Source organism: Balaenoptera physalus (assembly GCF_965194825.1).
Source record: "Balaenoptera physalus genome assembly, chromosome: 20".
Classification (NCBI taxonomy): Eukaryota; Metazoa; Chordata; class Mammalia; order Artiodactyla; family Balaenopteridae; genus Balaenoptera; species Balaenoptera physalus.
The window spans coordinates 20,900,666-20,923,771 of NC_138901.1; the positions used below are offsets into that span (position 1 = coordinate 20,900,666).

The window sequence follows — 23,106 nt, forward strand, 5'->3', positions numbered from 1 at the left end:
CGACCACCTGTACCCTCGGCCCAGGCCTCGCGGGAAAGCAGCACTCTGACCTGGACCCTGGGGCAGAGTCCTTTGCTAGCTGGTTGGACAGAGTGACTCGGACTAAAATACCCAGTCTACCTGCCCCTAACACTGGTTGCCCGCACACACCTAAACCCCACCTGGTCCTTATACAGAGCCAGAAAAATCTCCACTTTAAGAGAGGGGAGCAGGTGACATTTGCCCAACCCCACTCTAAACTACCAACATCTACTGGTTGAATCTCTCCCTCCCACCTGGGCATGTGCCAGAGGCCGGCCTGGCCTGGGTGGTCTCAGACCTAGAGGAGCTCTGGATTCCTTGCCCACCAGCCCTCTGGGTGCCCAGCCTGAGGCCAAGTGCCCAGTTCCTCCCCACGGAGCCCCAGGAGAACACAACCTACTTCTGTGGGTACATGTTATAATGAGCCTGGGGGCACACGGCTGGGGAGGGGGCCTGGTCCATGTAGGTGGCGCTGCCCCCGGCAGAGTCCGCAGAGGCGCTCACAAACCTGCGAGAGGAAGCAGAGCACAGCCTTAGCGGGGAGGGGCTCAGGGGCCATCTTCGCGTCTTTTTCAGGTGCGGAAGGACAGAGTGCCCACTGAGCCTGGGGCTCTGGCCGCAGGAGCGGGGCCCTGGGTACCAACACCCTGGTGACCAAGCCCAGTTCCCTCCCCAGGAGGGGCGGCAGTGAGGGGTGAGGAGGGCCAGGTGGGGGGGTGAGAGGAGAAGAGAGGCAGCAGGAGACCAGAGCTGGACCCGGGACACTTACTCAGGGACCACTTGCTTGATCTGTGGCTTCACGTATCCGTCCACTGCTTTAGCTGCCGAGGGGGAAGAGTGATGAAAACCAAAGTTCTCAAATGAAATGAAAATGCAGTCTCCCTTAAGAATCCCATCTTTTCTTAGGATGAGACACAACTGCCTCATTTTATCTTAGGATCCAGTATAAGCACATCTTTTAATCCGTTAGGAAGACCCGGTAGAGGAGAAGCCTCAATACTGACACCACAAGGTAAGACAGCTTCCAAGTTGGCTTGGATGTGTTAATTAATTCTTCAAACCACAGGAAAGATATACTTCAATACGAATCTAAATCAAACATTAACTGCATACTAACTGTAAAAAGAAAACATATCTTAAAAAGTTTAAAGTCGCAGACGCAGAAAGACAGGGGACAAAACGAGGACCAAGAGGAGGAGGCTGCAACAGGACAAATTCTCAGTCAAATAAGGAAGAACGCCGTCATCACCGGAACTCCCCGAAACAGTCTCGGGAAGAATTGATTTCTTCATCACTGGAGGTTTTCACGTGGAAGGTGTACCAACACTTGCTAGGGGTCATGCGGAAAAATCTAAGCATTAGAGGGGAATTAATTTGACTTGAGGATCCCGGGAGTTAACTCTAGTTCTGAGCTTCTACCCTTTTAGGAAAGGGAATGCCACTCTGTCAGGTGTCTGCGTGCTCTTTTCGTGGGGTTTCTGCACTCGGGGGTAATCTGATGGTCATGCCTCCCAGTGGGTGCTGCCTGTGCTGTGTGGCTGGTTGAAAAGAATGCTGCTGCTGTGTCTCACTCTCCACAGCAAACCCACTGGGACGTGGCAGGCTAGGGATAACCTAGCAGATCAGCTAGAGTTACCTTTTCAAAAGGCTGATTATGGAAATCCAGCTAAGTAGGTAGTAGGAATGTGATGGTCTGAAGTCGGTGAATGAAGTCTTGTTTCCTGGGTGTGTAAATATGGAAATAAGTATAAGCTTAACTATATCAGACAATGAAGATTCCGCTGAGGTCAGAAGGATGACTCAGCCCAAGAGAATGAACTGCTCCGTGGGTCACACATTGCTTGTTATCCTGACCTGCTTCTACTGGGGCTTCGAATGTCAGGAGCTGCCTTTTCATAATATCTCATGCTTTTTGTGCTTTATGGTCTACAGAGAATTTTCCAGAATGGCAGAAAAGATTTAAAAAAAACAAAGAAATGTTGTAAAAATAGGATTGAAAAATCTAGATTAGTTGTGCTAACAAAAAGAAGCAGTGGTAGGTTTAATCCAAAATACTACATAAGTCTAAAAATATTTTGGCTTATTTCCCCACCTAGAAATATAACCAGGTGGGAAGGCATGATACAAAAAGCAGAATCTATAAAGGAAAAAGGTCAATAGATTGGGCTATATAGAAAATACAAGGCTTTGCACTTCAGCAAAATAAAACCTAAACGTTGAAAGAACAATGACACACTGAGAAAAATCTCTGCTATGGTAATAAAAGCTTTATTTACTATATAAAAAAACACTTGCATATTATTAAGAAAAAAAGGAACTCCAAAAGAAAAACGAGCAAGGAATAGGAACGTACTTCACAGAAAAAATACAAATGGCCAACAATGTGGAGGTTAAGAAGTACAGGCTAGACTGAGCTCAAACCCTGGCTTGGCCTCGTCCTAGCTGTGATATCGCTGGCGATTTATTTCACTCCTCTGTGCCTGAGCTCCTCAAATGTAACATGGGGATGGTAACAGTGCCTACTTCACAGACCTGTTTTGAGGATTAAGTGAGAAACTATGTGAAATGTGCTCAGAAAAGTGTCTGGTATGCAAGTAAGCATTCAACAAATGTTAGCTGCTATTATTATTCTATTTATTATTGTTATTATTATCTTTATATGAAAAGATCGACCTTACCTAGAATCAAAGAAGTGAAAATAAAAACTAAGATTATCATTCTTATGCCTATCAGACTGGCAAACACGAAACTGCTGAAGAGACACTATCACCGGCAGGAGGAGGATGGAGAAGCAGATACTCAAACAGACGTCTGTGGGAGTGAAAATGGATTCCACTTTCTGGAGGGCAACTCTGGACAGATGTGTCCAAGTGCTTGAAAAGTATATACCCCTTGACACAAATTCTACCTTAGGGATTTGTCCTAAGGAAACAGTAGAACAAGATGCATGTACCAGGTTATCTCAGTATTAACCAAAAAAAAACTGTGAATAACTTAAATTTTAAGTATCTTAAATAACCAACATAGGATCACCATACAATGGAATTCTATGCAATTGTTAAAATGATGCTGTAAGTTTATATTTACTAACCTGTAACTCTGCCTGTGATATATTTTTAAGTGAAAGAATAATCATGTCACAAGTGACCACGTATGGTATGACCCAAACCCGAAATGATCTGGTCCCTCCCACTGCTCTGCCCTCATGTCCCACCATTTCGCCCCTGCTCAACCAGCTCCAGCCTCCCGGGTCCTCATGAGGTGTTTTTTTTTAAAAAATAAATTTATTTATTTAATTTATTTATTTTTGGCTGTGTTGGGTCTTCGCTGCTGCACATGGGCTTCTCTAGTTGCGGCGAGCGGGGGCTACTCTTCGTTGGGTGCACATGCTTCTTTTTTTAAAATTAATTAATTAATTAATTAATTAATTTTGTCTGAGTTGGGTCTTCTTTGCTGCGCATGGGCTTTCTCTAGTTGCGGCGAGCGGGGGCTACTCTTTGTTGCGGTGCGCAGGCTTCTCATCGCGGTGGCTTCTCTTGTTGCGGAGCACGGGCTCTAGGCGCACGGGCTTCAGTAGTTGTGGCACAGGGGCTCAATAGCTGTGGCTCACGGGCTCTAGAGGGCAAGCTCAGTAGTTGTGGCGTATGGGCTTAGTTGCTCCATGGCATGTGGTATCTTCCCGGACCAGGGCTCAAACCTGTATTCCCTGCACCAGCAGGCGGATTCTTAACCACTGCACCACCAGGGAAGCCCCCTCGTGAGGTTTTCTAAACATGCCAACTTCACTCCCACCTCAGGGTTTCTGCTCTTGTTCTCTCGGCCTAGAATGTTCTCTCTAGATCTATGTGTGGTTTCCTCACTTCATTCAGGGCTACTCTGATGTCACCTCCTCAGGGGAGCCTTCCCTGATCACTCGAGTGAAGTGCTATGCCACCCCCGCTCCCGTCACTTCTCTATCCCTTCACCTTATTTGTTTTCATACTGTCCATCACTAGGTACATTTATTTGTTTACCTGTTTATTGTCTTCCTTCTGCTATTAGATTGCAACCCCACACAGGAAGTGCTTAATAAGCCTCTGGTGACTGAGTGACAGAATACATATCTACGTCGACTGGAAGAACATTCACTAAATTGTTTACGTTGATGAGATAAGAAATGTTGTGTGATATTTATTTTCTTTTCTATACTTTTCTGGAAATTTTACAATAAATACTAATACTTTTATTCTCAGAAAACAATAAAACCATCTCTGTTTTGAAAAACAAAATTTTACCTTCCTAATTTTGTTTGATCTAAGCTTGTATTAAAAGCAATTTATTCCCTTCAATTTGATATTTGGGGTTGGCGGCTAATGTGTTTTTTGTATAACTGAAGAAAATAGCCCAGGATTTACATCTGCCCTGGATAAAGCTCAAACAGCAACAACTGAGTGTTAACTGCGTAGATTTTCATGCCAGACAGACTGACACACACAGACACACACGTACACCTAAAACAAAACCAAAATCACAACGAAACCAAATCAGAATGCGAACATTGTTACCAGTGGCAGGCTCGCAGGGAACTGGGGTGTAATATTTGGAGTACACTTCATCTTTTGGCCGGTCAGGAAACACGTAGATAAGGTAACTCAGGTCTCCCAAGCGGTCAGCCAGGGACCGGATGGAGAAGTCTCTGGTGGTAAAAGGCATCAGATTCCAAAACATTCTTTCCTCTAGATGAAAAAACAGAATAATCATAGTCTAAATATGATTTCTGAACAGGAAATCTTAAAACCCAAATATACTACAAATAAAGCTCTCCATTAAAACTGTCCCAATAAAAATCTCCATTTAAAAATTACCATAGGTTGTAGATTAAGTAGTTTTTTAAAAATTTATATATTTTTTATTTATTTATTTTTGGCTGTATTGGATCTTTGTTGCTGCATGCGGGCTTTCTCTAGTTGCGGCAAGCGGGGTCTATTCTTCACTGTGGTGCGCGGGCTTCTCATTGCGGTGGCTTCTCTTGTTGTGGAGCACGGGCTCTAGGCGCATGGGCTTCAGTAGTTGTGGCTCGTGGGCTCTAGAGCACAGGCTCAGTAGTTGTGGCGCACGGGCTTAGTTGCTCCGTGGCATGTGGGATCTTCCCGGACCAGGGCTCGAACCCGTGTCCCCTGCATTGGCAGGTGGATTCTTAACCACTGTGCCGGCAGGGAAGCCCGATTAAGTAGTTTTTAAAAGTCATGGGTAGATAAGCAGGTAACGCATACACCACTTTCCTAGAGATCTAATGATCTCAGGTAGTTTCCAGTTCAAACAGTATTCTGTCCCTCCCTAGAAGAAACTTCTTGCTGACTCCAGTCCCTGATTCCCTGTACAAAAGTATGTAAAAGAGATAGGAAGTGTGTCCATAGCCAGAGGGTGCATGAGAGTTATTAAAAACTATTAAAATCTTTAAGTCACAAAAAACTAGCAAGCTACTCTTGTCTTACCGTGAGGGTCAGAGGAAAGAACTAACATTCTTGGATGTAAATGATCAATGGCAGTATCCTTATGTTAGGATAAAGGAATAATGAAAATAGCATATTATTTCCACTCTAACGACTCCAAACAACAGAGTAATTCTTTACTGAAATAAGCTCAAGCTTGAGTAATAGAAGGCAAACATTTCAAAAGGGAAGCAGCTGAGATTTTGGACAGGATACTGCATCACACGTAGCCATGTCGGGTTGTACATCTGTGTTTCTCAAAATTAGTAATTGTGTTTCCCATAATAAGATTTTACACAAGCTGCAGCTGTGTCATGGTTATACATTTCTGCTTCCCATAATTAGTACTTGCGCCCAGGAATAATAAGTACTCAATAAATGGTTAAAGTAATTTTGCAACAAAAGCACCCAACCAGAGCCAAGATAGGTCTGAAAAAGGGAGGGGCACTCACGAGAATCAAACTTCCAAGCAATGGTGATGCCACCGATTTCAGAGTCACTGAACCTCAGCAGGAAGGTCCCGTCAGGCTTGTTAATGAGTAGGTCGTGGGCCTGTTGCTTGTTCACGAAACCCAAGATAGCCCTGGATCACAAAGGCCAAAGGAGTAGAAGCAGAGTGTGATGTTTTAATGCCAGAAAAAAAGACCTTGCTGCTCTACTGCTGACTTAACAAATGACGATTCTCACCCATCATTCCAATGAGGCTTGAGATGTTTTTTTAACACTTCCATCACACCGTCAAACCACTGCCAGAAAGTGTAATTCCGTCCTGGTAAATTCTCCTGGTTGGAGATACAACAATGAACACAAGAGGGCAAAAGTAACACTTGGGATATTATTACCTGTATATACTTTAACTGGAAAAATTAAATGGAAAACAACATCTACATTGTCAGAATCATACAAATATACACGCCTACCTGAGTTTGACCAAATGGTCCTACAACCCAAAAACAGAATAGAGGGGAGAAGACGGAAGAAGGGGAAAACACCACAGAGCAATTACCGACACCCCGTGGACCCTGGCTACACATACTTTCCCCTGTATCTAGGCTGACTCGTCCTTTCCTGGTTTTGACGTGTGGTCTGTGACCAGCAACAGCAGCATCACCTGGGAGCTTCCGAGAAACCTGTAAATCTGAACGGGATTAGATCACACCGCGAGGCCACGGAGAACACTCCATCATACAGGTGTTGCCAACAATTATCAGCAAAATGCAGTGATCTGATTCCGGTGGAAGGCAGGAGCCGTACTGCAATGGCAAAGACAGTCCACCTAGGCCTCCTGCTTCCCTATCAAACCTCCTCTGACCACCAGTGAACCTGTTAGCCAGCTGGTTAGCACACGACCATTTAAAAGAGTTCCACTCAGAGACTGTGAGATCTCTGAAGTAGGGCACGTAGGGTGGGGGTGGGGGCGTAAGCAAAGACACGAAAGTTCAGTTTATAATCAGAGATGTGACAGGTGACATCTGAACTACCAGATGCTAGAGGCAAAGTTTCCTTCATCAGCATCCTCTTTTGCGGGCTGAGGGTCCCACGGGAGCCTGACTTTGCATTACACATCAAGGAACATCAGAGAGCCAAGGGGACAGAGCCACGGAGTTTTCATCATCACGAAAGCCTTACTTCTCATGAGTTACGCTGCCGTTTGCTTTGCTGTTTCCTTTACAAAGGAAGAAAATGCACTAGCCGCATGCAAGGCCCAATTTGCTGATATAGTCAAACATAATTTTCTACATAAAAAAGTATATGGTTGTCCATCTATTCAGAAGCTTCCTACTACCACGGGCACGTCGTATTAGAGACGTGAGGAATGAGGGCCGAGGGCAGGGAGACTCCTGAGGGATCTGGTTTGCAGGGGCCGATCTAACTGCAGAGGGTGGCGTCCCTCACCCTGTTGAACTGGGACCAGGACACGGACATGCCGTTGTAGTCCTCGAGGTGGCTGCTACCGCTGTTGAACAGCTTCTGCGCCAGGAACACGAGGTTCTCCTTGGTCAGGCCCCGGTTGCTCTGCACTTCGGCCTTGAATTTCATGTTGAGCGCCTCGCACAGCTGCGGCCACAGGACTTTGTCAGGCACCGCAAACGGCACCCTGCCCTGGTGGGGAGAGAAGCCAGAACCTTAGGAGAAAACAGCTGCATGATTTATTCCCTCAACCTGCAAAAGAAAAACACTGATGGCTGGATGGAGTTACAAAACACTTGTCTGGCTGAGCCTGAGGATAAACTCAACCTTCCTTGGGGTATGCAGTTCTGCGAAATTCGGAAGGTTCCATTTTACCACCTTCACACACAACTCAGAAGGTAACCTCGGGCTATCTGTGGTGTCCTGTAAATGAGCTGCTGGACGTACAGTGCAATCCTACTTTCTTTTTTTTTTTTTAATCATTCTCTCCTCCCTTATTTATTTATTTTGAATTTTATTTATTTTTATTTACAGCAGGTTCTTATTAGTTATCTATTTTATACATATTAGTGTATATATGTCAATCCCAATCTCCCAATTCATCCCACCACCACCCTCCCCCACCACTTACCCCCCGTGGTGTCCATACATTTGTTCTCTACATCTGTGTCTCTATTTCTGCCCAATCCTACTTTCTAACAGCCACGAAAACAAAACATGACCAAGGTCTGGCTCTGACATTCAAAGGGAGTCAAAATCTACAAGACTGGTTCTCTAGGAACAGAGAGAGAATGTGTGTATGTGTCCATAAACGTGTACACAAGTGTCATCCTTGCCCTTGACCCCTTCTGCCAAGAACTCTAGCTCAAAGTGAAATAACTTAATATATATACATATATTCCTATATATATATATATATATATATATATATATATATCTGAATCACTTTGCTGTACACCAGAAACTAACACAGCATTGTAAATCGACTATACTTCAATAAAAAAATTAAAAGTAAATAAATAAACAGCATAAGATGTACACTAGTCATTAACGTAACTAAAAATGTTAAAAATGCTTACTTATTTAGACAAGACACTTTAGGAATGACATATCACAGGAGATGCCAGAGTTACATGAGGAGTGAGATCTGTGGATGCACAGGGAGGGAAATGAGAGCAGACGTGGCAGTCCTATCCAGGAGGCTTATATTTTTTTAATTTTTATTTTTTCCTTGTCTTTTGATTCTCATTCATTCATTCTTTCCTATATATATACACACACACATTTCTATACATATATTTATTTGTTTGTTTGTTTGTTTAAATGTCTAGTCAGTCAGTGAATCAGTTGTCTTCCTGTTCCAATTGATTGTTCATCCCAAATCGTCTTTTGGATCAAGTCTTCAAGCTCCTTAGGCAGATATTTTTTAAAAGGAGCCTCAAACACAGGGTTTGTAGCACAAGCATCGTAGAATTTCTGCTGAGAATCTCACCCTTACAGCAAAAATATTGTTCTCTAAAGAGGCCTGTTGAAAATGCCAAGTTGTACTCTTCACATTAGAGCCACATTAGAGAAGGACATACTTTTATGTCCCAAATAACAAGTATAACCTTTTATCATGCTTTTGTGGACTCATCTCTACTGAAAATATGCCAACACATGGAACTCTGCCTACTGAAATGTTTTGAAAATGATCAAGCAGCACATGAGTGGTAAGCAGATAGCATTTGGGTGCGTAAATCCACAGAATCATATTTATTTCTTTACACAAAGCATCTCATTCTTCATGAGGCTTGGGATGAATCACAGAATCTAAAATTTGGAAAGGACATTAAATCTCACCCTCAGTCATGGGAGGGAAGGCGACAGGAAGCAACTTCTAAGCTAAGTGACTTCCCGAGAGGTACAACCTCTAAAAGAAACCTGGGAGTCCCAAATTCCATTCATGGTTTCACCCACAATTCAAAATACTATTTACAGAGTACTGGCTATGTGACAAGCATTCTGTGTATCACCTAAATGAATCTTCCAAACAACACTCTGGAGCGTTATTCTCCCTGTGTTGCAGACACTTACGGAAATTTAGGCTCAGAGAGGTCAAGTGAATTTCCTGTTGTCACAGGGTGAGGAAATGGTGGAGCTTGAATTGAAACCCTGGCCTTTCTTCAAGCCCCTGCTCATTCTACTTTCCACATACTCTCCATTCTGCCTCCCACTAAGGATAACAGCATTTTTCTTCTATGCCTTTTGGTGGGGATAAAGAGACTTGAAACAGATTCGTGACACCAGTATCAAAATCTTGAGACCCACAGGCCCAAGGAATACACTCACAGGCTCTGCAAAAGCGTTGTCCCAGAGAACAGTGGCCGTCGCATTGTTGTCCTGGCTGCCGTGAACAATCACCACCACCGGGAGGGACAGGGTCTGAAAAAGACACAGGAGCAGGGCTGAGCTCCTGCAGCCGCACGCTCTGCCCTCCTCTCCTTTTTTTCTATCACGACACGTTTATTCTCTCTACAAGTTTCAGTAAATGTCACCCTTGAATACAGAATAGGAAGGGCTCCAGGAATAATAAGACTTTGCACATTGGCACAGTCTTAGAAATTTTAGATATTTTTAAAAGAGATATTTCTGTGTGACATTTTGGTATTTAGGTATTTCTTAGATATTTCTGAAGGATGGAGTATGTTTCTCAAAGCTAGAGACGAAGAGAGAAAAGAGAAGAAGAATGGAGACATTTCTGGGGAAAAAGAGCAAGTAACAAATGTCTAAAATTACTACAACTGTACTCAAATCCATCCTGAGTGATGTTTCTCTTGGTTCGCTTCTACCTATATCTCCAGCTATTTCATTTCGTTATTATTTGTTCATGTCTTAAGAGAATCTAAGAGATAGAGTCCTAAGGATGAGGTCTCCTCACTGTCTGTTCATCAATAATCACAAGAAGATACACCTGAAACTAACACAACATTGTAAATCAACTATACTTCAATACAAAATAAAAATTAAATTAAAAAAATTATCACAAGAAGATACTCTGTGATCAAAACAATTCTTTTGGGATATAAAGTACACACACACACACACACACACACACACACACACCTTGACTTGAAAAACCAGCTCATTTCCACCAACACTGAACTGTGATTCAAACAGGATTGTAAATTTTTCTTCTGTCACCGACTCCGCTCCACGACGGTCAGACCTCTTAATTCGTTTCAGGGACTGAAAAGGAGAAAAATAGAGGATAAAGCCCTCAAACAGCTAGGGAAAATTCGTTCATCCTCTTCTCCCATGCTCACCATGTTCCTGAAGTGGGCGCTGAGGGTGCCCGTGGCCTGGTGATACTCCATCACACAACAGTTGTTCAAGATCTCCCCGCTGTAATCACTGCAAATCAGACAGACTCAACTTTAAACCCATACAGGGTCTCAGCACACACAAGGTAGAAAACATATTGGGGGTAGGAGGAAATAAAGAAGGCTGTCAAAAAACTTGTCATTTAAGAGGAGATGGGGGTTCGGCTGTATAATCTATCTAAGAAATAAATGTACATAAAACACATAAAGAGTTTCCTTTAGACATATCCCTCCTAAATCATAGCTTCTTCACAGAAGAACCCCCTTACTCCTTCTCTGAGAGCTGGAAAAGGACAGAGAGCTAATGGGGCTCCTACAAAGGAATGGCCAGGCCTAGAAACTTCCTAGAAGGTGGGATCACTTTCCTCCTATTTCGAGGGCAACGTACTTGCGGGTGTTCTCGTTCTTGAGCAGCGACTTGGCCTGCTGCTCACTGATGATGGTGGCCTTCACCTGGGGGGGGTTCATGTGCACGTTCAGCTTCCCACCCACCAGCAGGCGCACGGTGGCTGCGAACTTGGTCTGGGTCTTCAGGACCTGAGGGGGCTGCTTCTCGATGATGAACGTGCTGCGGGGACACAAGCGACCAGGTGATGCCTCAGGGGACAGCGCTCCGGTCCCTCCCTCCGCGTGGGGAGGCCGCCTTGTGCGGGGCACAGCAGGCGAAGGAAGGGCTTGTGGCACAGCCCCCGGTCCCTGGGGGGCCACTGCGAGTCGGGGGAGCTGGCAAGAGGGGAGGCAGGAGATGAACTCAACAGCTGAAACGGGCTGCAGGGAACAAGCCCATATAGTGTCCACGAGAGAGACTGGGCAAGGTCAACAGCAAGAGGCCACAGCAACAGGCGACAGAGGGGGATGGGATGAGGGTGTGAGGCAGAGACGGAAGGGTTGAAGCCAGAGCTCTGTCTGTACAGACCCTGCTGCCCGCGACCCAGGCCAACCGGATGGGGCCTGGGCGTGGCCGAGAGGCCGCAATCACCTGGTCACCAGGGCTGAGATGATGTCTGTGATGGTGGCGTTGACCTCAGCCAGCATCTCCTCCACGGGGCCAGGGATGGGCAGCTGCTGGCAGAGGTGCTCAGCTCTGCGGATCTGCTGCCGGTTCTGCCAGATGATCTCCGCCAACTTCTCACACCTGCACAGGAGCCCCGAGGCCAAAGGGAAGGACAAAGCCTTCACCCCCTTCCTCCAGGCCAGAAGCCAGAAGGCTCCCAGGCTGGGGAGAAGGCCCAGACCCAGCTCCACCCCCAGGAAGGCTCGGCGCCTTAGCCGCCTGGCCTGTCCACTGAGCAGAGCACAGCTGCCCTGCCTTCCAGAAACACAAAGAAACACACAGGAGGAGCGACCCTGACTCGGATCCAACCAGCCTGAGAACCACTCTGCACCCCTGGCCCCACCCCACTCCCTCAACCAGGGACGCCCCTCCCGGGGGAGGTGGCACAGGACGGGGGCACCAAAGTCTGCATCAGGAACCAGACCACTGGTGAAATAAGACCTGTGCCCCGACAGAGGGAGCCGGCTGCTCACGTAAACACAGGAGCAGAGCAGCAGCCGGTGGCACCACGCTGAGCCCCTGCCGCCCCCGCCCGGCCCCCCACGCCCATTACCAGGATTGTAGCACGTCCAGGCTGCCCTCGGGGGGCCCTCCGTTCCCCGCCAGCTGCTGCCGCCGCTTCCACTGGATCAGCTCGTCATCCAGAATGATGGTCTGCTGCTTCCGCAGCAGCTGCAGGGTCTTCTGGTGCTTCTCGGCCAGCTCCTGAGGGGCGGGTGGCGGGTGAGCGGCCCTTCTGGGCTCTCAGAACAGCCCCGCAGGGCCTCCCCTCACCCCTGGCCGACCCGCTCTGCCCTGCGTGCCCACACAGGGAGGAAGGCTCTGGCCTCCTGCTCTGCTGGGTCCCGCGCTCCTCCTAGCTCTCTCCCTCCCTCAGGTCCCCGGGACGGCTCGGCTCAGGGTGTCACCTCCACGCCCGGGAGGGGAGACGCAGAGCCCACTCACCACGCGGTACTGCTGCAGCGTCTGGGCCTCGCGCTGCAGCCAGGCCTCCAGGGATACCTGCTTCTGCTGGAGGGCCGTCTCCCGGCTCAGACGCTCCTGGGGGTTCAGCTGGGCCAGCTGGGCAAACTGAGCTGGAGGAGGGGACAGGACACCCACGACCATGACCTCCCCGGGTCCAGCAGGGAGCCCGGCAGAACTGCACTCACCTGTTCTGGAGGCAAAACCCTGGAGGGGACACAGCTGACAAGTGGCCAGTCAGGGTTCCACAGCCATGGCGCCCAAAGATGAGTGGACTCCGCCCCCTGGCCCCCCGACTCTGAGCTCCCCTTGGGGAGTGGGGAGACGGAAGCTTGGGGTACAGCTGAGGAGGAGCCAGCCCATGGCCTCCCTGCCCACCCAGCCCTCCTCTCCCCACGCGGGGTCCGGCTTAGAGCCACCCTGCCTGGTCTGAAGTGTGTCCTCGCCGCTTAAAAGGTGGGTGAGCTCGGGCAAATCCCCTCACTCTCCTATGCCTCAGCTTCCCCAGGGGTAAAATGGGACAATCACGGCACCTGCCTCAGTGGCTGCCGTGACGTTAAATAAGCAATGATACAGAAAATACTCAGGAAGCTGCCTGGCACCATCAGCTCCAGGTGAGAGTCAGTCCTCATGGTTAATGGGTTACAGGACAGGATTAAAGGCTGATGGAGCCGCTCTCAGCCCCAGCCTCACAGGACAAAGCCTCATCAGGAAGGCCCTGCTCCGCGGGGCTGAGCGCAGCAGCCTCTCCTCGGGGAAGGGGGGGTTTCTCCAGGGGCTGAAGGGGCCTAACGTGTTTGTCCAGGTTGGGTCACTGTGAGCTCAGCAGACCAACCGGAAGAGGGAGAGAGAGAGAGTGTCCAGGGCCAATGGGGACACGAAAGCAGCAAGATTCTCAAGAGAGGGAGGCAGCTTCTCTCCACACCAGCTGTCAGGCATCTCATCGATGGCAGGAATAAGGTAACGAGGCCTCACTGACGTCCTTTTCAAAAAATCTGTTATATAATACTTAAGACCTAGGCAAGTATTGATAGAAAGGATGATACAAGGAACACCTGTGTATCAAGAAGCCAGCTTAAGAAAGTAACCATTTCCACAGTTAAGCACCTGTACACCCTCCCCTGCTGGCATCCCCATCCCTCCCTCCACAGGCAATCACCATCCTAGATGCTGGCGTTCCTACCCCCACCAATAGGCTTTTGGAACGTCCCACGGTCCTTACTGGGGCTGAGTCAAGAAGATGAGAGCGTCAGTCAGCAGGTCTTGGTCAAGTTCCTGGCAGGCCTCTGAGGGCCATGTCACACTGACCGAGGCCCTGCCCTATGGACGCACAAAAGCAACTAAGGACACACTAAAGCAACCCTAGACAGCCAGGAAAGCCCAGAACTAGAAGAGAACTTAGAAATATGGCTCTAACATGACTGCGGGGGACTGAGCAGGTAAGGAACATAGCAGAATAATCTGGAGAGCCACCTCGGAATCCTGCCACCCACAGGGAGGTGGTGGGGATCCCAACGCCAGGCCCAGCCTCCTTATGCAAGTGACCCACTTAGCTCTCTCCTGGCACATTGGAGAAGCTTCTGGGAAGGACGCCAGGAGGCTTGAGGCAACTGTCTGCTCCACTGGAGGGAGCTGAGGCTTCCCTTGCACAGACAGATCAGTAGTCTGTGCTTCTGATGGGTGCACTTGATAAATGAGACTGAACTGACATTGCACGATGGGGACAAACCCAAAGCAGAATCGAAACCCAACCTCACAAATAGGAAACAGAAAACCCCAGAATAGGATCATCAGTACTGTCAACCAGTCAATGGCCTTGGGTAGAAATAACAGCCTGAAATGTCCTGTTCCCTAATCTAGCAGGAGGGCCTTCCTTTCTTTCGGGTCAGTCTGGGATGGATTCAGATCTGAAGAAGAGCTACTAGAATTATCCCCCCAACATTTACTCAACACCTGCTATGATTCAGGCAATGTGCTAGTCTCAGGGTACAGAGATAAAAGACATAGTTCCTTCTCAACAAATTTATATTCTACTGGGGAGGACAGAGTTAATAAATAGTATTAATACAGTTCTAAAACGGAGCCCACAGGCACGGTAATAGAGGAGCACCTGGTATGTGTATGCATGTGTATTTTCATGGCTGGTTGGTTGAGCTAAAGCTTCTCTGAGATTTTGAACTGGGCATGCAACCAGGGAGAGGAAACTACAGGTACACCTCGTTTTACTGTGCTGCAATATATTGCACTTCACAGATACTGCATTTTTTTTTTTTTTTTAACAAATTGAAGGCTTTTAGCAACCCCGTGTCAAGCAAGTCTATTGGTTGCCATTTTTCCAACAGCATTTGCTCGTTTCTTGTCTCTGTGTCACATTTTGGTAATCCTCGCAATATTTCAAACTTTTTCATTATTGCTATATTTGTGGTGGTGATCTGTGATGGTGATCTTTGATATTACTACTACAGCTTGCTGAAGGCTCAGATGGTTAGCATTTTTTAGCAATAAAATATTTTTAAACTAAGGTATGTACATTTTTTTTAGACATAATGCTATTGCACACTCAAAAGACTTAAAATAAAATAAAAGACTTATAGAATAAACATAACTTTTATATGAACTGGGAAACCAAAAAATTCATGTGACTTGCTTTACTGCAATATTCACTTCATTTTAGTGGTATGGAATCAAACCCTTGGCGTCTCCAAAGCATGCCTGTATTAAAGCCACCCTGCCAAATTCTATAAGGTCAATAGGGGGCGCTCGTGGGGCTGCACCCCCTCCAGACCGAATTCTGAAATTCTCTGTACCCAACTACCAGCAGGATTTACCCCAGGCAGGGGAGCCCTGGTCTATAAGGGCTAACTGAGATGCACTAGTTGCTCTGCCCCAGGACGGCCTCTCTGAATAACCACACAGAACAATATTAAAAGGCTGTAAAACACAGCCCCCGTGGCCCTAATACCCTCCCTGCTTAGAAAGTTTAACATTTCAATAAAGCATCACTTACAAAATGTCTGCCACATAAAGTACTGTCTGATACTGTTTCCTTAGTCCCTGTGCTCCTTCCCACAAGAGGAAATGTCTTCCCTCACAGCCCAGGAGCTCCTTGGATATGGGTAGCCAGAGTGAGACCCGAAGCTCTCCAAGGGCCAGTGCCTGTCTTCTCCCCTTCCAAAGTGTCAGCCTCCTGCACTGCCTTCAATGCAAATGATTCTCTGCTACTCCAGAGAGAGGTAAATGCTTCTAAATGGAGAACTGGTTCTCTTCCAACCCGACCGGCTTCTCTCTAGTCCTCATTCCCGTCCCCCAGACACACGCTGCCCTCCTACACCAGCCTCACCCTGGATCCTCAGGCTCTCTTGATACTGGATGATGAAGTACTCTTGAGTCTGCTGCAGCTTCTTCAGCTCATTCTCTGTGTCTTGCGTGACCAGTCGCAGCTCCTCAAATGTCTGGTTGATCTGAAGGTGTTTCTGGGACATGGCATCAGCGAGATTTCCAGCCGGAGAATTACCCTGGAGACAGATCAGGGAGAAAGTGTGGGCAGCACTGAGCTGGGCAGGAGGATGGGAGAAAGCCTTAGGCCACAGACCCAAGGAAAGGGCAATGCTCGCATTATAACTGGGCTGAGATGCCAAAAGCTAAACTTTCAGTCAGAGAATTGCAAGTGTTGTTTGTGAGAGTTGGGGTAGAGTGGGAAAAGAGGAGCAATAGGAGACCTGGCAGACTATGGCATCTTCATAAAGTACTGCAGAAAGCTTCTGACCTCCACCAGAGTATCCCACATAGGGTCCATCTGGGTTCTCTTTGGAGAGACTAGAACTCAACATGTCCCAGGAGTTACCTGGGTTTTCCTACTAATAATGATGACCCCTCATTTCACAGTCATTCACTGACCCAATGCCACCTGTGCTAGGTGCTGGGGACACAGTGGGGGAAAAGGCTGTGGTAACACACATCATCTGTGTCCTCCCTCAAGACCTTCTTGTGACTGAGGGAAGAGGGTGAACCACTCACAGGCGGCGTCCTGGAGACCCCAAATGAAGTGACAGGGGAGGCATCCACAAGGGCTTTGTGGATCCAGCCACTGAACTGCCCTGGTTGGATCTATTTCTTCCACACCTGGTTGCGGGGTTGGGGGGTGAGCAGAGGCTGTTCTTAAGTAATCTCACCTGAGTATAAGCATGCCTCTCCTCAAATACAACTCAGTTGGGGTAAAATTATTTTGCACTTGTTCACATTGCTTTGTGGTTGCGATCTCATCAAGGTTGCAAGTCAGTTAAGATCAGAGACCAGTCTTCTATTTCCTTTGGGCTTCTAAGGACAGTGCTCTGTTTATAGTGACACCAACAGATGCACACCGAGTCATCTTGACAAAGCTGGGTCCAGAAAGAGCTGGGCAAGAAAGGACATCCCAATGCCTCTCCCCAAACCCATGGACACTCACATTGTTGGCTTCTCGGACCAGCCTCTGTTCATTGTACAGAATATGGCGGATGCAGCGGACCAGCTCCATGGGGCAGCGGTCATACGTGTTCTGAAAGAATCCAAGAGCAAACATTACTTTGTTCCACTCCATGCTATGGGGCCAAACCTCACCCGAGAGCAGGGGTCCAGATCTTATGATGGAGACTCCTAGTGTCACAATGGTGTAATCATGAGAAAAGCTGCTCCTCCAATGCCAAAGGGGACAAGAAAAGCACATTGTGGGAAACCCAATCACAGGAAGAAGGTAAAATTATTCTATTTCTTGCATCTTAATTTGCTTAAAGTAAGGGCACCATGCTTGGAAACAGAATACATTTTAAAGAGGCCATATTAGAGAAGAAACTGGACACCACCTTGACTGGGCAATCAAAATTACTACCACCAATGAGGATAAGATGGACATTGTACGCCTCTGGATGTGATATCCTGAGAAAGACACAACACTACTTATTTAGAATTCTGATCAGGGGTGTGTAACCTGAATCTGATCATGAGGAAACTTCACACAAACCCCAAGTAAGGTCCATTTTATATTTAAAAAATAGAGGAGCTGAATTATTTTAAAATGTCAATGTAATGAAGGACAAAGAAAGACTGACAAATGGTTCCATATGAAAGGAGATCAAAGAGACATGACAACTAGATGCAATATGTGATCTTGAACAGAATCCTGGGCTGGAGGGGAAAAAAATGCCCTAAACGACATCAGTAAGTCAGTGGACAAAATGGAAATAAAGGTATAAGATTACCTAAAAGTGTTGTATTGATGTTACATTTCCAGAAGTTGATAACTGTACTATAACTACATAAGAGAAGATGCATATTCTTAGAAAACGCACACTAGAGTACTTAGGGACAAAGGGACGTGACGTATGTAACTTACTCTCAAGCAATGAAAATATGTGTGTGTGTGTGTATGCGCGTGAGCGCAGAGGGCGAATACAGTAAAGCACATGTTAACGACAGGTGAGTCTGAGCGTAGGTAGGGGTTCTTAGTATCAATCTCATAATTGTCTATACATTTGAAATTATTTTCAAATAAAAAGTTTAAAAAAGGCAGCTACAACCACAAAGCCAAACAATAAGAACTTTATACATGTCACATGTGACTCAACAACCTTGGGTTAAAGAAGAAAAAGAAAATCTCTGAATGAAGGAAGAGCCCCTGCAGGGAAGAGAATGAAGTGTGGCCTGGTGGTCACATCCACCTGGAGCTGCGAGGCCTGGAGCTCATGCCCACCTGGAGCCTCGAGGCCCCAAGATCACACCCACCTGGAGCTGCGTGGCGTAGTGCCCCAGCTTGATCTTCAGTAAGAACCCATCTTCCCCCACTTGGTGCTCTGCCTTCTTCTGCAGCTCCTGCACCAGGCCCTCCAGGAGCTGGGTGGCCTTAATGTTCTCCTGTGGATTATCAAGATCTATTGAGTCCCTAGGGGAAAGAAATTACATACATATGTATACATACATGCACACAGCCTGTATAAATGCAGCCTCAACGCATCACACCTTTTCTTTGGCTAAAGTAATTTCTTTATAATGCTCACTGCAAATTTTAGGAAACAGTCCAATTCAAATTGACTACATACCTACATTAATCTATTCCTAATCCACTAATTACCTAAGTGGGATGTATAGTATATTTTCTTTTCTTTTTTCTTTGCAATGTACTGCTCTTTCTCCTACTGACTTGCTCTGGTGCTTATGCTATTTGCTTCTAGGAATGAAGGGAAAAGGAAAGTGCTTTGTGTACTCTGAAGGAAATAGGGACTCTGATAATTTCCTATTTATAGTTACCCCCTCATGGGTGTAAGGGGGCACAGGGTCAAGAATGCTCTATGTGTTTTTTCCAGCCTCGACTTGTTCTACGTCTTGCTAAATTCACATAGAGTTTCTTAAGTAAAGACAGGTGAGTCAACATTTATCATTATTTCTAAGAAGCCCTAGAAATGGGATATTAAGACAGAAGATGCCTACAAGTATTTACACAAGTCAAACATTTACATCAATAGTTGCAGATTTGGGACATGTAGGCAACGTTAACTCCTCCAATGAACCACAGAAATCACTCTACGGGCTTCGTATAAATTCAGAGCCACTTAACTGTTGACAGGGGTTGGGTGGTCTCCCTCCCTCCCTTTCTTCCCCCACTCTTCCCCTCATCCTTGACTCTCTTTCTTTTTTTAACAACTTAGGCAACAATTGCTATTGGGCAGTACTAAATTACTTAACTCAGCTCCCTGAAGAAAACAAACAGCTGTAAGGTTGAAATAACATTCATTACTGCTGGTGGGTCTGGAGCCAAACAAGAGATCTGGTGATAGCTAAGCAGCTCTGTCATCTCTACACAGCCCTGAAGTCATTAGCAACTAATTTCTAATGGGGGCACAAACAGGTGTGCCAAAACACTGACACATTACTTCATCAAATAATATGCTTGAATCTGCACTTTTGAGAAGGCAGTGGAGAAAGCCAAATTTCAAATATGTGTGTGCTGTGTACTAAATATGTCTGAATAAAAGCCTGGAAGGAATGAAGGCAGCCCTGCACCTCTGTTTCGACTGGCAATAATGCTCTACTCTTAAGAAGAGACAGTCTCTGAGCACAACTCATGGAAATCAAGTACTACTGGTTCTCGTAGTTCAAAACTTAACTCTCTGCCATATCTATCTATCTATCTATCTATCTATCTATCTATCTATCTATCTATCTATAGATAGATATATATATAGACTTTCTTAGTTTAAACATGAAGAACTGAAGATGTTTTAATTAAAATCTTTATATTTTTAAAACCAAAACCGAATAAAATCCAGGTTTTCCTTGATATCAACATAAGTCTCTTAACATTCGTTCAGTAAGAAGACTGCATGGGAAATTTACTAAATGAAATTTTAGATCAACAGAAACTTCCTACTAATGTTTTTCTGAACTCTCCAAATCTTTAATAGAAAATGAAAATGAAGTGGAAAAGCACTAAACGAGGTACAGTTGACATGCTCATATTTAGCTCCTTTTTTTTCTCAATTACATGAGGCTGAGTTTTTTTTTTTTTTTTTAATTGCCTAGAAAATTGCCCTCCTTTGGTGCTCTCCAGCTTTTGAACAGAAATCTGCTACTAACACACAACTGCAATTATTCCGAGGCAACATTACCGACAGGTTTACAGCTCGCCTCAAATAGTAACACAAAGGCTGGTTTCTCCAGGGCTCTGTCAATGAGGACCCCTGCTCTCCTGGCCATGACGGTGGAGGCCTGAAGTATCTGATGAATACGACAGATCAGATTGAGACTGGTGACCGACCAACACGTGCCCAGGCCCTGAGCAGAACAGCAGACAGCCTGCTGCCTGGTGTGCAATAACGCTGCTGATTAAAAAGCTCTGTTGTCAGTCTGCTGCACTGTACTAATTCTGAAAGGATTTAAAAACAATTTTCCCGGGGCTTCCCTGGTGGCGCAGTGGTTGAGAATCTGCCTGCCAATGCAGGGGACACGGGTTCGAGCCCTGGTCTGGGAAGATCCCACATGCCACGGAGCGACTAGGCCCGTGAGCCACAATTGCTGAGCCTGCGCGTCTGGAGCCTGTGCTCCGTCCGCAACAAGAGAGGCCACGATAGTGAGAGGCCCGCGCACCGCGATGAAGAGTGGCCCCCACTTGCCGCAACTAGAGAAAGCCCTCGCACAGAAACGAAGACCCAACACAGTCATAAATAAATAAATAAAATTAAAAAAAAAAAAAACAAACAAACAATTTTCCCCCTGGGTATATAAACAGTAATTTGGGAAATAAGAAAAATAAACATGGTTGTTAAATCTGCGACTAAGACGTAATTATTGTTAACATTTTGGTGTATTGTCTTTTACTCTTTACATATATATATATACATACATATATATATATATATATATATAAAACATATAAATTTGAAAATACCAAAGTCACAATTGTTAAACTTGTTAACAATACACTTTATTAAGCTGTATGCATATGCATACCTTATCTGCCCCATTAAACACTAAATTCTTTGTGGACAAGGGCTTCAACGTTTTCTATGAACCCTACTAACTACAACACTGCTAGGCACGCAAAACATATTTGTTAACTGTTTTTTATTAGCAGCAATATTCTAATGCTTTTAGCCATAATTTACTATTAAAGGAAACAAATCTTATTTTTAAAAATCCCAATAGTTATTCCATCTTCTTAAACTTTAAGATGGAATTAAATACCTTTTCATGGGTCACATGATTTTCTTTATAAATGTACAACTTTTAGAGCATTCACTATGTTATCTTTCCAATCAAACTTCAATATGGGGCTTCCCTGGTGGCACAGTAGTTAAGAATCCGCTTGCCAGTGCAGGGGACGTGGGTTCGAGCTCTGGTCCGGGAAGATCCCACATGCTGCAGAGCAACTAATCCCGTGCGCCACAACTACTGAGCCCGAGTGCCACAACTACTGAAGCCCGTGAGCCTAGAGCCCGTGCTCCACAACAAGAGAAGCCACTGCAATGAGAAGCCCACGCGCTGCAATGAAGAGTAGCCCCCGCTCCCCGCAAATAGAGAAAGCCCATGCGCAGCAACGAAGACCCAACGCAGCCAAAGATAAACAGATAAAATAAATAAATTTATATATAAAAAAAAAAACTTCAATATGCTTGTGCTTCACAAAATATGATGGAGAAAACTTTGTTCACTTACCAAGCTTGGCTTTCAATCCACTGGGATAAGTAATGCCGCACCTCAATGGGGAAATGTTGACCATACAATGCTTGCATCTGATGAAGGGCATCTCCTTGGAGCTGCTGGGCTTGTATCCACACAGCCATGGTTTACAATCTGTTAAACAATCAGTGGTTTGGGTGAGCTTTTTTTCTTCCCCTTTTAAATCCATTAGAGTAAATACTCGATTATAAAGGCCAGAGATAAATGCATTTTAAGCCCTTTTTGATAGACTAAAGATCAGTATTCTTGAACTGAATTTTAGCTTCAAAATGTTTTCAGAATTCAGTGTGGCCATGGAAAGGTATATAACTGGGTCTATGAAGCTCTAACTATAAAATGTATTGAAGTCCTATAAGCAAAAGTACAAATCCAGCATTAAGGGAAGAAGTGCCTATAGCTTTGATATCACAGACATGTTCTTTCTTTTTACATGTGTTCCAAACTTGAAGCAACAGTAAGCAGCATTTCAACAGTAATGATAAATATGCAGCACAGGGATTTTGTAAAAAATCACTTGTTTTAGATTTGGTATTCTGACTTTTAAGAAATGCAGTAAACATATTGCCATTTTAAAAAAGGCCCAGTAAAAGAAAATATAATATCTAAAGTACGGATGGAACCCTATGTATTATCACTATTTACCTGAGCAGTAATTGTTTGCACATAAAGGGCACAGATTTATTTGGAAAAATAACCCCAAGGTTCCCCTTCTGATTTACTGCTTAGGAATTTACAGAGCAATGTTCTGTTAAAATTATAGCATTTAAAAATCTTTCAGACATAAAAACAACACATTCCAGCTAAGAGTTAGAAGCAAGAACCATTATATTGCAATGGTGGGTAGGTTTTTAAAACACACTGTTGCTTTCAGAAAAACGGTTTTATAAAACTACCACGATGCCTTCTCAGACCCACCTAAGAATTTTTTTTTAAATTTATTTATTTAATTTATTATTTTTTAAATTTTTGGCTGTGTTGGGTCTTTGTTGCTGCACGCGGGCTTTCTCTAGTTGCAGTGAGCGGGGGCTACTCTTCCTTGCGGTGCGCGGGCTTCTCACTGCGGTGGCCTCTCCTGTTGTGGAGCACGGGCTCTAGGCACGCGGGCTTCAGTAGT

At 45.5% G+C, this 23,106-nt stretch overlaps 1 protein-coding gene across 3 annotated transcripts in view; it reads right to left on the reverse strand.

The window, feature by feature from the left end:
* The window catches only part of STAT5B (signal transducer and activator of transcription 5B), a 69,686-nt gene that overhangs the window by 2,708 nt on the left and 43,872 nt on the right, over positions 1-23,106 (reverse strand). Inside the window, exons 2-18 of one of the 3 annotated variants that reach the window (XM_082440582.1) lie at positions 21,969-22,106; positions 18,543-18,671; positions 17,230-17,319; positions 16,123-16,297; positions 12,765-12,895; positions 12,373-12,524; positions 11,745-11,900; positions 11,154-11,333; positions 10,709-10,796; positions 10,509-10,631; positions 9,735-9,827; positions 7,389-7,595; positions 6,180-6,274; positions 5,945-6,075; positions 4,566-4,736; positions 791-842; positions 422-529 (exon numbers count right to left, since the gene is read on the reverse strand). In XM_082440582.1, the coding sequence (XP_082296708.1) occupies positions 422-529; positions 791-842; positions 4,566-4,736; positions 5,945-6,075; positions 6,180-6,274; positions 7,389-7,595; positions 9,735-9,827; positions 10,509-10,631; positions 10,709-10,796; positions 11,154-11,333; positions 11,745-11,900; positions 12,373-12,524; positions 12,765-12,895; positions 16,123-16,297; positions 17,230-17,298 (1,931 nt within the window). In that variant the 5' untranslated portion in view covers positions 17,299-17,319; positions 18,543-18,671; positions 21,969-22,106. Of the gene's footprint in view, positions 1-421; positions 530-790; positions 843-4,565; positions 4,737-5,944; positions 6,076-6,179; positions 6,275-7,388; positions 7,596-9,734; positions 9,828-10,508; positions 10,632-10,708; positions 10,797-11,153; positions 11,334-11,744; positions 11,901-12,372; positions 12,525-12,764; positions 12,896-16,122; positions 16,298-17,229; positions 17,320-18,542; positions 18,700-21,968; positions 22,107-23,106 lie in introns of all 3 variants that reach the window. The other 2 variants (XM_082440581.1, XM_082440580.1) reach the window with 2 other exon arrangements.